Consider the following 14,550-nt stretch of genomic DNA (forward strand, 5'->3'; position numbering starts at 1 on the left):
TGGCAATAAAAACTTTTCTGATTCTGATTCTGATTCTAAATCTTTAAGTCTCGTCTTAAGACCCACTTTTATTGTCTGGCTTTCAACACTACGTGAATTGTGTGGTCTTCTTGTGTTTTTACATTTTTATTTCTATTTATTGTTTTAATTGGTTTTAAAGTTTTAATCATATCTATTTTTATATTGTTTTTATACTTATTTATTATATTTATTTCAGTCATTTGTGGAGCTAAGGATTGTATTTGAATCTTGTTTTTAATATTTTTATGCAGCAATTTGGAAACATTTTTTTTATTTAAAAGTGTTATATAAATAAAGTGGATCGGATTGGATAATGCAGTGTTTTTCAACCTTTTTTTAAGGCAAGGCACATTTTTTTTCCATTAAAAAATACATAGGCACACCACCGGCAGAAAACGTAAAAAAAATTAAACTCCACCAGGTCGTCGTGCCTTATTTTGAGTTTGTTGGTGTATTCCTGTGTAGTGCTTTAGCTTTCGTCTTGCGCTGTTATTTTGGTGGCCCTTCTTGTTTTATTGGTGCTTTCCTGTTGTGGTTTCATGTCTTCCTTTGAGCGCTATTCCCCGCACCTGCTTTTTGTTAGCGAGCAAGACTATTTAAGTTGTTGCTATCCTGCTTTGTGTGGACATTGTTGATTGTCATGGCATGTACGGATGTATTTTGTGGACGCCGTAAGTTTTTGCTGTCGTCCAGCAACTTTACAGTACAGATAAGAAATAAATGTGGTTGCATTAGCTTGTCGTAGTGCAGGGTAAAAGAGCAATAAGGTGCAGATATAAATAGATTACTGTACAGATAAATATATTGCACTTTTGCATATGCATCCACGTTTATGGATGTATGTTTTAATGTATTTTAACTTTCATTTTGCATAGCCATTGCCTTTTCCTTTCCCTTTTGTTCATTTATGGTTTAAGCATTAGATACATTTTTACCTGCACCCTGCCTCCCGCTGTGGTCTGCATATTGGGATCGCAACAAACCATCCTCGTCTCACCTGACACATTCTGACTTTTACTGTACAAAGCAATTAACTACCTGCTGCCACCTACTGAAAGGAAGTATCCCATGGCTACCCTGCTGAGTTCTACACAGCACAGACACTAAGCAACGGCAAATTATTTGCAGATTATAATTATTGATTTGCAAACAATATTTTTGGGACCAATTAGGGTAAGTTGCATAATTTGCCACGGCACACCAGACAATATCTCACGGCACACTAGAGTGCCGCGGCACAGTGGTTGACAAACACTGTGATAATGTACTCACACTTCCCCCTGCACCAGCCCATAGACGGCATGGATGCTCCAGCCGAAGCCTCCGAGCAGCACGGTGACCAGGGTGACGATGGCGAGGGCGGGAAGACCCCAGCCCAACAGGAAGTAGAGCAGGTAACGGCGCTCCGTGTGCTCGTCGTTCATCACGAGCACCTGCCAGAAGTTCACCGCCTGCAGACAAGAATGGAGGGAATATTGAGGTGTGACGCACAAGTTTGCTATGCACACGACGTCATTGGAGCTGAAGCCAGACGCATCTGCACATATAATCATTCAGGCAGCTGTGGCGACACAGAGGGTCTGATCTTCTAGAGCACAGGTGTCAGACTCAAGGACTGAATAAGTAATAAGCCCAGGTCTGGTCCCCCACATCATTTCTAAACTTTGATGGATTAATTCATTGATGAAGCCCGCCACACCATTCCATGTAGTCCTGCATTTTATTTCATATATATATATATATATATATATATATATATATATATATATATATATATGTAGGTGTGGGAAAAATCACAAGACTACTTCATCTCTACATAACTGTTTCATGAGGGGTTCCCTCAATCATCAGGAGATTTTAATGGAAGCATTCACATACAATGGTTTATATAGGGCACAGAGTGGGTGGGTACAGGCAGGCATAGGGTGTGGTGATTGGCTCATTTGTTACCAAAGAGGTGTTTCCGTCTGTGGCGGCATGTTGAAATGATTTCACTGCGCTTGTTGAGGGATGACAGATCTGGATGATATATAATAAAAAGTTTCTCTTTTAAGCATAGGTTGCATCTTTTATTACCACTGTCGTAAGGTGTGCTGGATGCAAGAATTTGCCATGTTATTGAATATTCAACATTATTGTCTTTGAGGTTTCAAATGTGTTTGCTGAGTTCTGTAGAATTCCGCAAAGTCTGGTTTCTAAAGGAGGCCTTGTGATTATTCCATCTGGTTTTGAACGCTCCTTTGGTTGATGCTACGTACGTGTCGGATGTGTTAATGTCCTTGCGTGTTACCTTTGCTTGGTAAACGACTGATGTTTGCAGTTTGTAAGCACCCTCCGTTGAGAGGGCAATCAGGTTTCTTGCGACAGTTACATTCCTTATTGGTTTCAGAGTCATATATATATATATATATATATATATATATATATATATATATATATATATATATATATATATATATACATATATATGCATATATATGCATATATATATGCATATATATATATATACACATACTGTACACATACATATTTATATATACAAAATGCTCTTTCACTCTCTCTCATATATACATATTCATTTAATGTATCTCACTTAACATTCTTATTTATATTAATACATTTCAAATTAATATATATGTGTATATATATATATATATATGTATGTGTGTATATATGGATCCATATGTATATATATATATATATATATATATATATATATGTGTATAAACACTGTCACCTTGTGTCACCAAGACAAAGGAAGTGTAAAGTGCAGGGACGGCGTGGCGCAGTGGAGAAGTGGCCGTGCTCAACCCAAGGATCCCTGGTTCAATCCCCACCTAGTACCAACCTCGTCCTGAGCAAGACACTTCACCCTTGCTCCTGATGGGTGCATGGCAGCTCCCTACATCAGTGTGTGAATGTGTGTGTGAATGGGTAAATGTGGAAGTAGTGTCAAAGCGCTTTGAGTACCTTGAAGGTAGAAAAGCGCTATACAAGTACAACCCATTTATCAATTATTTAAATCAAGATTCAACCTTTTCCGTCCCTGGCTGAAGTCGAAAATGCAGCAATAGGATTGTTGTTTATATATATATATATATATATATATATATATATATACATATATATATATATATATATATATATATATATACATATATATATATATATATATATATATACTGATGATTGAGGGAACTCCTCATGAAACAGTTCTGTAGAGATGAAGTAGTCTTGTGATTTTTCCCACACATACATATTGCGCTCTACCACGGTATCGAGCACTATTCTCTGGATAATCCAATCAAGACATATATATATATATATATATATATATATATATATATATATTTTTTTTTTTATAAAATAATCATTTTTCAGATATGTTTTCAGGCCATCTCCGTGCAACCAGAAGGAGCTTTTCCAACCAATAACCTGCTTTGAAAAATATTTTTTAAGATTCTTATACCAAATTATACATTGCTAGTTTAAATGGAGAATCGATCCTGAATCGAATCATCACCCCACGACTTTGTAGGCGCCCAAAGTATCACAGCTCTAACTTGCACGATTACAACATGCCAGATGTCCTGGCTGCTCCACCACCATGACAGGCTGCTTATGTGGGTGCTGTAGGTCCCGTCAGCATGTCCATGATTATAGTACAAGTATTACTGCTTGTTGCTTTAACCGTGGGGACAAACGCCTCCTGGGTGAGTGCACACCATCATAACGGTGGTTGGCAGCTCATGGAGGCAAAACAACGTAGTGTTTGTGTGGCAAAGCAGCCCCGGAGCGACTGGACACACACCGCAAGCGAACATTTTTCTGCTGACTTAGCGGAGCAGCGCTGTTATGTAATCACATGCAGCCTTCCCTGCAAGCTCAAGTCAGCCAGTCCCTTGCAGTCCGGCAAAATCTGGTCTGGATTCTGATATTATTGGTCACCTTCTGCCATATTCCCTTAAACCCTCTGACACACACACACACACACACACACACACACACACACACACACACACACACACACACACACACACACACACACACACACTCCTGGTAGAGACACTTTGCGGTTATTGATTTCTTTGAGGTTCGAGATGGAGCTGCCGGCGCCTCCTGATATCTGAGTGTCTGCCTGACAGGAGCGGCGAGGCATCAATGGAAAGACGACAAAGAGGTTTGCTGACAGCCATCGAGTGACTGTGATATTTTAAAGACCTACTGAAACCCACTACTACCGACCACGCAGTTTATATATCAATGATGAAATATTAACATTGCAACACATGCCAATACGGCCTTTTTAGTTGACTAAATTGCAATTTTAAATTTCCCGCGGAAATGATGACGTGTATGCGTGACTTCAGGGACTGTCAGGAAATATTAGCGCTGCACCAAACACGGCTAAAAGTCGTCTGCTTTAACCGCATAATCACACAGTATTCTGGACATCTGTGTTGCTGAATCTTTTGCAATCTGTTCATTTAAAAATGGAGACTATAAAGAAGAATGCTGTTGGTGGAAAGCGGTGGATTGCAGCTGTCTTTAGCACCGAGACACAGCCGGTGTTTCTTTGTTTGTTGTGAAGCAGAGCAATCAAGCGAACATGTTTTCTCTACGTCAACCAGCATGTTTTTGGATGGGGAAATTGTGATATATATCTTACCGGAGACATCATTGGATTATTCGTCGTCCTGCAGCAGCTATCAAAAAAGGCAGCTGTGAGCTTGGCTCCTCGGCTTCTCTCTGAGACACTGCGTGTTCACCGCAGCCATCCGACCTGGAGGTATGTCTTTACAATCTTTACAATCTCACTAAAACACTATTAAAACAATAAGCAGATAAGGGATCTCCCAGAATTATCCTAGTAAATGTGTCTAATTACATCTGAAACGCTCACACTGCCGCCGCCCGGAGTCGTCGCTTTTTTTTTTTTTTTCTAGTCCTTCACTATCAATATCCTAATTCACAAATCTTTCATCCTCGCTCAAATTAATGGGGAAATTGTCGCTTTCTCAGTCCGAATTGCTCTTACTGCTGGTGGCTCCCATTATAAACAATGTGAATATGTGTGGAGCCCTGCAACTCGTGACGTCACGCGCACATACTTCCGGTAAAGGCAGGGCTTTTTTATTAGCGACCAAAACTTGCAAACTTTATCGTCGATGTTCTCTACTAAATCCTTTCAGCAAAAATATGGCAATATCGCGAAATGATCAAATATGACACATAGAATGGACCTCCTATTCCCGTTTGAATAAGAAAATCTCATTTCAGTAGGCCTTTAACTGTCAGCTTCTGGAGTTGCAAGAATTGATACAATTCCTTCCAGGCACAGGCACCGATCACGAGCACCGACGGACAATGTTGACCACCTTCAATCTTTAGATTCATTTTGGAAAAACAATCTTCTTGTTGTTAATTTTGTGGTGAGTTTGGTCTGTTTTACATGATAAAATAGTCAAAAATCATATAGTCTATAATAGGGTTGTACGGTATACCGGTATAAGCAGGGGTCTTCAAACTACGGCCCGCGGACCAGACACGGCCCGCCAGCGTCCAAAATCCGACCCGCGGGTAGTAGCAACTAAAAAAAAAAAAAAACTTTATTTTTTTATTTTTTTTAATTATTATTTTTTTAATCAGTTCTATTTCACCCATCCATCAAACCATTTTCTACCGTTTGTTACTCATTCTCCTAGGCAGATACGGCACGCCAGCGTCCAAAATCCGGCCCGCGGGTAGTACCAACTAAAAAAAAAACAACTTTTTTTTTTTAATTATAATTTTTTTAATCAGTTGTGAATTATATAGTGAATTATATTTATATAGCGCTTTTCTCAAGTGACTCAAAGTCGCTTTACATAGTGACACCCAATATCTAAGTTACATTTAAACCAGTGTGGGTGGCACTGGGAGCAGGTGGGTAAAGTGTCTTGCCCAAGGAGACAACGGCAGTGACTAGGATGGCACAAGCGGGAATCGAACCTGCAACTCTCAAGTTGCTGGCACGGCCACTCTACCAACCGAGCTATGCCGCCCCACAGTTCTTTTTCACCCATGAATCAATCCATTTTCTACCGCTTGTTACTGAGTCACCTATTTTGGACGCCACCGTCCAAAATCCGGCCCGCAAGTAGTCCTGGCTAAAAAGTAAATAAAAATTGTATATATTTAATGATTATAATTTTTTTTTAATCTTTCATTTTTCGCCCATCCATCAATTCATTTTCTACCGCTTGTTACTGGGTCTCCGAGGCAGATCAGGCACGCCAGCATCCAAAATGCAGAGAATAATTTCACCACACCTCGTGTGTGTGGCAATCATTGGTACTTTAACTTTAACTTTTAAAATCCGGCCCCCAGGCAGTCCCGACTGAAAAAAAAAAACGTTATTCATAAAAAAATTTTAATCCGTCATTTTTCGCCCATCCATCAATCCATTTTCCACCGCTTGTTATTGGGTCTCCTGACTGCTCAAGCAAATCATATTGTCTAAAAATGCATTTTCCCAGCGGTAACAGGACATCAACACGCTTGAGGGCGGTATAGCTCGGTTGGTAGAGTGGCCATACCAGCAACTTGAGGGTTGCAGGTTCGAGCCCCGCTTCCGCCATCCTAGTCACTGCCGTTGTGTCCTTGGGCAAGACACTTTACCCACCTGCTCCCAGTGCCACCCACACTGGTTTAAATGTAACTTAGATATTGGGTTTCACTATGTAAAGCGCTTTGAGTCACTAGAGAAAAAGCGCTATATAAATATAATTCACTTCACTTCACTTGCGCCACAAAGGGGGAAAGTGCGCGATCTTTCAGGGCATGAGGGGAAAAAATGGCAAAATCGTTGGGGAAACATAAATTAGACTCCAAGTGTAGAGTTTTTAAACATCAGTGGACATATGACTTTTGTTCAGTTTAAGGAAAAGACAGTTTATATTGGATTTATATCCATCTATCTATCTATCTATATATATATATATATATATATATATATATACAGCGCGGCCCATGGTCCAATTTTTTCAACCCATTACGGCCCCCGGGTCAAAAAGTTTGGCGACCCCTGGGTATAAGTATAGTACCGCGATACTAATGAATCATATTTGGTACAATGCAGTCTCTGAAAAGTACCGGTCCTGCAACCCAACCCCCCCGCGCCCGCGTCGAAGTCTCCTCGTGTCATTGCTAGTTTACGAGCAGACGAGCATGTTCGGCGTCACGCAATCACGGAGTACTTACAAGCAGACACAGTGTGTTGACAGAAAAGGGAGAATGGACGCATTTTGGTCTAAAAACTAAAGATTAAGGTGAAGTTATAACACTGAAACTTCTAAATCACTAATCCTCGCTTCCACGGTGACAAATAAAGTAAGTTTCTTAAGAGTATCGTCCCTGCAGGACGAGCAATAGCTAAACATGCTTCACTATACACCGTGGCTCACCGGCGTCACATTCTAAACAAACGCCATTGGTGGATTGATAACCAACATCCACTGTAATGATATCAAGTACAAGCACGTATCGAGTCGATACTAATATGATTACGTCAATACTTTTTGGTATCACCACATCTTCTTTCATTTTTTAATGTGTATTATGTTTATAAACTCAGGAAATATCTCCCTGGAGATATTACCCTGGACATGAAGACTTTAAATATGACCAATGTATGATCCTGTAACTACTTGGTATCGGATTGATACCCAAATTTGTAAAACTAATGTAAAGTATCAAACAACAGAAGAAGAAGTGGTTATTACATTTGAACAGAAGTGTAGATAGAACATGTATATGTATATATATATGTATATATATATATATATATATATATATATATATATATATATATATATATATATATATATATATATATATATATATATATATATATATATGTCTTGATTGGATTATCCAGAGAATAGTGCTCGATACCGTGGTAGAGCGCAATATGTAGGTGTGGGAAAAATCACAAGACTACTTCGTCTCTACAGAACTGTTTCATGAGGGGTTCCCTCAATCATCAGGAAATGATTGAGGGAACCCCTCATGAAACAGTTCTGTAGAGACGAAGTAGTCTTCTGATTTTTCCCACACCTACATATATATATATACATATATATATATACACAACTATATATACATACATATGTACATACACACATATATATACATACACATACTATACATACATTCATATACACATATATATATATATATACACAACTATATATACATACATATATATACATACACATACATACATACATATATATATATACATACACATACTGTACATACATTCATATACACATATATATATATATATATATATATATATATATATATATATATATATATATATATATATATAAATATATATATATATATATATATATATATATATATATACATACATATATTGGTTTTAAGAATGAAAAATATCAAGATGGCTTTGATTTTTGATTTTGTTTTTCAGTGGAAGAAGTTTGGACACCCCTGCCCGAGCATCATACAAACTTTGTGGTGGGTCCCAAGAAGCTTAAAATGCTGATCTTATAACGCTGCACAATGACAGCACAGCTGCCCGGGGAGATTATAAGTATGGTATGATTTGCAAAAGGCCAAGGGGTGACGGAAACAAGGCATGCATGTGACGAATGCAAGAAGACAACTGGAGGACAATGGACGAGTAATTGGCCTATTATTTTACTATGTTACACATTATTAACCTGCTTATCATTGACCTATTCAAGGTCAATATATTGATATTTTCAAGCAATGAAAGTTGTTTTGTTTTTTTAAAGTCCCACTAAACTTTTGGACAATCCAAATGGTCATTACTTCTAAAAGTGTTAAAAATATGTCAGGGGGGATTTGAAAGGACCCCACTCATAAAAGTTTATAAGTCATTCTTTTTTTAATTTTTTAATTTTTTAAATGTTTCACTCTTAAGTCTTAAAATCAACTTCAGATTTATCCATCAATTCCATCCATCGGCATTTGCATTATTTTTTGACACAAAATATGCAATTTTTTGGCCCAAAGAAATAGTTCAAAGTGTAATATTTGATGTGAAGTAATTGGAGCCTTCAATAATTCATAACAACATTGATTCTGATTCATTATTATTCTATGAGAATTGTAAATGTTTTCAAAATTTTTTAAGGGTCTTTTTGTGTTGTTTTTTTTTTGCCCTTTTAGTCTAAGAAAACTTCGTCTTTTATTTATATATTTTTAAATGTAACCCTTAAAAATCTGTAGATTAGCTACAACTATCTGGTTTAGTAAGTTATTACTATTATTATTATTAGTTATATGTTTTTGCCCTTTTTGTCAAAACTCTGTTTTTAATCATTTAATTCTTCATTTTAGCTTCTGTTTTTTCGACGAAGAATATTTGTGAAATATTTCTTCAAACTTATTATGATTAACATAAAAAAAAAATATTCTAGCAAATCTATAAAATCTGTAGAATCAAATTTAAATCTTATTTCAAAGTCTTTTGAATTTATTTTAAAATTTTTGTTCTGGAAAATCTAGAAGAAATAATTATTTGTCCTTGTTAGAAATATAGCTTGGTCCAATTTGTTATATATTCTAACAAAGTGCAGATTGGATTTTAACGTATTCAAAACTTGTCATCAAAATTCAAAAAATTATCTTAATCAGGAAAAATTACTAATGATGTTCTATAAATTATTTTTTTTATTTTTTTAAAAAGATTCGAATTAGCCAGTTTTTCTCTTCATTTTTTCGGTAGAATTTAGAATTTTAAAGAGTCGAAATTGAAGATAAACTATGTTTCAAAATCAAAATAAATTTTTTTTTCGTGTTTTCTCCTCTTTTTAACCGTTCGGCATTTGTATTATTTTTTGACACAAAATATGCAATTTTTTGGTCAAAAAATTGTTCAAAGTGTAATATTTGATGTAAAGTAATTGGATCCTTCAATAATTCATAACAACATTGATTCTGATTCATTATTATTCTATGAGAATTGCAAATGTTTTCAAATTTTTTCAAGAGTTTTTTTGTGGTTTTTTTTTGCCCTTTTAGTCTAAGAAAACTTATTCTTTTATTTCTACCTTTTTAAAGTTAACCCTTAAAAATCTCTAGATCAGCTACAACTATCTGGCTTAGTAAGTTATTACTATTATTATTATTAGTTATATGTTTTTGCCCTTTTTGTCAAAATTCTGTTTTTAATAGCAAAACACAAAACATGCAATATTTCTCTCAAAAAGGATTTCAAAGTGGACATTTTGATGTGAAGTGAGCAGCAGCGGTTGGCGCCCTCGGGAATCATTTTGGTGATTTTGAACTTTGTAATTGTTTTATACTTGTTTCCTTTTTTTGTTGCTTCTACAGATGCCTTCATTTCCTCATTGGGTTGAATACATTTTTGGTGGGGAATCATTTTTGGGGATTTAACCCCCAAATCCAACCCTTGATGCTGGGTCCCATTTTAATAGACTTTGGTATGACTCGGCCGGGGTTTGAACTCACAACCTACCGATCTCAGGACGGGCACTCTAACCCAGGGGTCACCAACCTTTTTGAAACCAAGACCTACTTCTTGGGTACTGATTAATGCGAAGGGCTACCAGTTTGATACACACTTAAATAAATTGCCAGAAATAGCCAATTTGCTCAATTCAACTTTGATAAATAAATATATATATATATTTGAAAAAAATGGGTATTTCTCTCGCATTTCGTCGTACATTTTTTTTCCTTTTACGGAAGGTTTTTTGTAGAGAATAAATGATGAAAAAAAAATTAATTGAACGGTTTAAAAGAGGAGAAAACACGAAAAAAATTAAAATGAAATTTTGAAACAGTTTATCTTCAATTTCGACTCTTTAAAATTCAAAATTCAACCGAAAAAAAAGAAGACAAAAACTAGCTAATTCAAATCTTTTTAAAAAGATTTAAAAAATAATTTATAGAACATCATTAGTAATTTTTCCAGATTGAGATTAATTTTAGAATTTTGATGACATGTTTTGAATAGGTTAAAATCCAATCTGCACGTTGTTAGAATATACAACAAATTGGACCAAGCTATATTTCTAACAAAGACAAATCATTATTTCTTCTAGATTTTCCAGAACAAAAATTTTAAAAGAAATTCAAAAGACTTTGAAATAACATTTTAATTTAATTCTACAGATTTTCTAGATTTGCCAGAATATATATTTTTTAATTTTAATCATAGGTTTGAAGAAATATTTCACAAATATTCTTCGTCGAAAAAACAGAAGCTAAAATGACAAATTAAATTAAAATGTATTTATTACTCTTTACAATAAAAAAAAATAAATCTATTTGAACATTGATTAAATTGTCAGGAAAGAAAAGGAAGGATTTTAAAAGGTAAAAAGGTATATGTGTTTAAAAATCCTAAAATCATTTTTAAGGTTGTATTTTTTCTCTAAAATTGTCTTTCTGAAAGTTATAAGTAGCAAAGTAAAAAAATAAATGAATTTATTAAAACAAGTGAAGACCAAGTCTTTAAAATATTTTCTTGGATTTTCAAATTCTATTTGAGTTTTGTCTCTCTTAGAATTAAAAATGCCGAGCAAAGCGAGACCAGCTTGCTAGTAAATAAATACAATTTTAAAAATAGAGGCAGCTCACTGGTAAGTGCTGCTATTTGAGCTATTTTTAGAACAGGCCAGCGGGCGACTCATCTGGTTCTTACGGGCTACCTGGTGCCCTCGGGCACCGCGTTCGTGACCCCTGCTCTAACCCCTAGGCCTAGTAGGTTACTTTATTCATATATATATTTATTTATTTATTATTATTTTTTTTTTTCTCTGTTTCCGAAGCCTTACACCTTACAGCCGTGTTAACTGGCATGTGAGACATGCTATCTGTTTAAATGCAATCGTTAGCACATATGTTAGGTGTTAGCATTTTAATGTGCACATGCTAACAGTTTAGGCTAGCTCTGTAATTTGTTTTGTACAGGATTCAGACCCCAGGCCAGAGGTCCAGGGCACAGATAAAAGGCCCATCAAAATTTTTGCAGGAAGTTTTTAGTTATTATTATTAGTTTGACGTTTTTCTGACCTTTTTTTCTAATACGACATACTAATGTACCAAGGCAGGGTTTCTTAATCACTTTGGGTCACGGTCAGTACATTCCTGCATTTTCTCTGCACATCCAAAGCCATTTGGTGGACTCTGAGAAGGATTAAAAAAGGCCCTCAGCCAAGATCCCGTCCCACACAAAACTGTTTTCTTTGCCCTGCCTTTGGCAGATTGTGTTCGAATTCACTAGTCAAAGAGTTTCATGTCGGAATAGTCAAGCATCTTGTTCAAATTCGAAGCAACGGATGAAAGTTAGGCCTGGTTGGAGTTACGCAAGAAAAGAAAGCCCCCGCACGACTAAAACTGGGGTCAGATGGCCATGGAGGAGGAGCTGGGGACAGCTTGCTATTAAGTGGTAGCAGTCCTGAATCACAGGTCATGTCATGCAACATTCTGCTATTTTTATCTCCGCCCCTCTTATAAAAACCTGCCTGAGATGTTATGGTTTTACTGAGCCAGCAACGGGGTCAACTAAATACAAACCCCGTTTCCATATGAGTTGGGAAATTGTGTTAGATGTAAATATAAACGGAATACAATGATTTGCAAATCATTTTCAACCCATATTCAGTTGAATGCACTACAAAGACAAGATATTTGATGTTCAAACTCAAACTTTAATTTTTTTTTTGCAAATAATTAACTTAAAATTTCATGGCTGCGACATGTGCCAAAGTAGTTGGGAAAGGGCATGTTCACCACTGTGTTACATCACTTTTTCTTTTAACAACACTCAATAAACGTTTGGGAACTGAGGGAACTAATTGTTGAAGCTTTGAAAGTGGAATTCGTTCCCATTCTTGTTTTATGTAGAGCTTCAGTCGTATTTTACGCTTCATAATGCGCCACACATTTTCGATGGGAGACCGGTGTGGACTGCAGGCGGGCCAAGAAAGCACCCACACTCTTTTTTTTTTTATGAAGCTACGCTGTTGTAAGACGTGCTGAATGTGGCTTGGCATTGTCTTGCTGAAATAAGCAGGGGCGTCCATGAAAAAGACAGCGCTTAGATGGCAGCATATGTTGTTCCAAAACATGTATGTACCTTTCAGCATTAATGGTGCCTTCACAGATGTGTAAGTTACCCATGCCTTGAGCAGTAATGCACCCCCTTACCATCACAGATGCTGGCTTTTGAACTTTGCGTCGATAACAGTCTGGATGGTTCGCTTACCCTTTGGTCCGGATGACACAATGTCGAATATTTCCAAAAACAATTTGACCACAGAACACTTTTCCACTTTGCATCAGTCCGTCTTAGATGATCTCGGGCCCAGAGAAGCCAGCGGCGTTTCTGGATGTTGTTGATAAATGGCTTTCGCTTTGCATAGTGGAGCTTTAACTTGCACTTAGAGGATGAACATGAATGGTCTGAATGAGTTGAATTGGTTGGTGTTGAAATTTTTCAAATCGGTCGAGAAATGTTGAAGTAGTAACATGTTGAATCGAGAAATGGTATTACGAAGTTCCTGGACTTACGGGAAAACCGGGAATTTTTTCAGTTCAAATAACAAATTGTTTTTTTGTCCTGATTAGAAAAATGTTTTGACGGTTTAACGGTTGAAGTGGGTTGAAAAATGTGGAAGGAGTAGTTGCCAGAAAAAAGTGTGAAAATAGAGCTTTGGAAAAGCAGGAATTCTGGAAAATTCGGGAATGTTTTTGAATTTAGAAAAATGATTAGGATTACAGCCACGACAGGCACCAATCTAGATCCTCCACATCGAAAGGAGCCAGATGAGGTGGTTCGCGCATCTGGTCAGGATGGCACCCGAACGCATCCCTAGGGAGGTGTTTAGGGCACGTCCAACCGGTAGGAGGCCTCGGGGAAGACCCAGGACACGTTGGGAAGACTATGTCTCCCGGCTGCCCTGGGAATTCCTCAGGATCCCCCGGGAAGAGCTGGATGAAGTGGCTGGGGAGAGGAAAGTCTGGGCTTCCCTGCTTAGGCTGCTGCCCCCACGACCCGACCTCGGATAAGCTGAAGAAGATGGATGGATGGATGGAAAAATGATAATTTGAATTTCCAGAATGGGGGAATGTGCTGAAGGTGGAAGGGTTTGAATAGGTTAAAATTGTGGAAATGGTGGAAGTTTGAAAAATGGTCATTTCATTTTGAATGGGAAAAAAATGTCCCGGAAAGCCCAGAATTTGTCAGAGTTGCCACTGACAGTTCGTTTGTGTTTTAGTTTCTCCTCTGTGTGTTTAGTATTTCCTGTCCTTAGTTCCTGTCTGGTGCTCTTATTTTGGTTCAGCTTCCTGTTTGTCTCCCTGTGTCCTGTTTTCATCTGATCACACCTGATGTCAATCGGCCAGCTCCTATTTTACCTGCTTTGTTCCTCCAGTCAGGGCTGGATCATTCGGACTTGTCGTTGCCATATGTTGCTCTTGTCGTGTCTGTGATTCTTTTCAGCTATTACCTGTCATGCTACA

At 37.0% G+C, this 14,550-nt stretch overlaps 1 protein-coding gene across 1 annotated transcript in view; it reads right to left on the minus strand.

The window, feature by feature from the left end:
* Positions 1-14,550, minus strand: part of adgrv1 (adhesion G protein-coupled receptor V1) — a 469,843-nt gene that overhangs the window by 77,827 nt on the left and 377,466 nt on the right. Inside the window, exon 90 of the mRNA XM_061897509.1 lies at positions 1,294-1,472. Within this exon, the coding sequence (XP_061753493.1) occupies positions 1,294-1,472 (179 nt within the window). The remainder of the gene's footprint in view (positions 1-1,293; positions 1,473-14,550) is intronic.

This window comes from Nerophis ophidion, linkage group LG01, assembly GCF_033978795.1.
Source record: "Nerophis ophidion isolate RoL-2023_Sa linkage group LG01, RoL_Noph_v1.0, whole genome shotgun sequence".
Classification (NCBI taxonomy): Eukaryota; Metazoa; Chordata; class Actinopteri; order Syngnathiformes; family Syngnathidae; genus Nerophis; species Nerophis ophidion.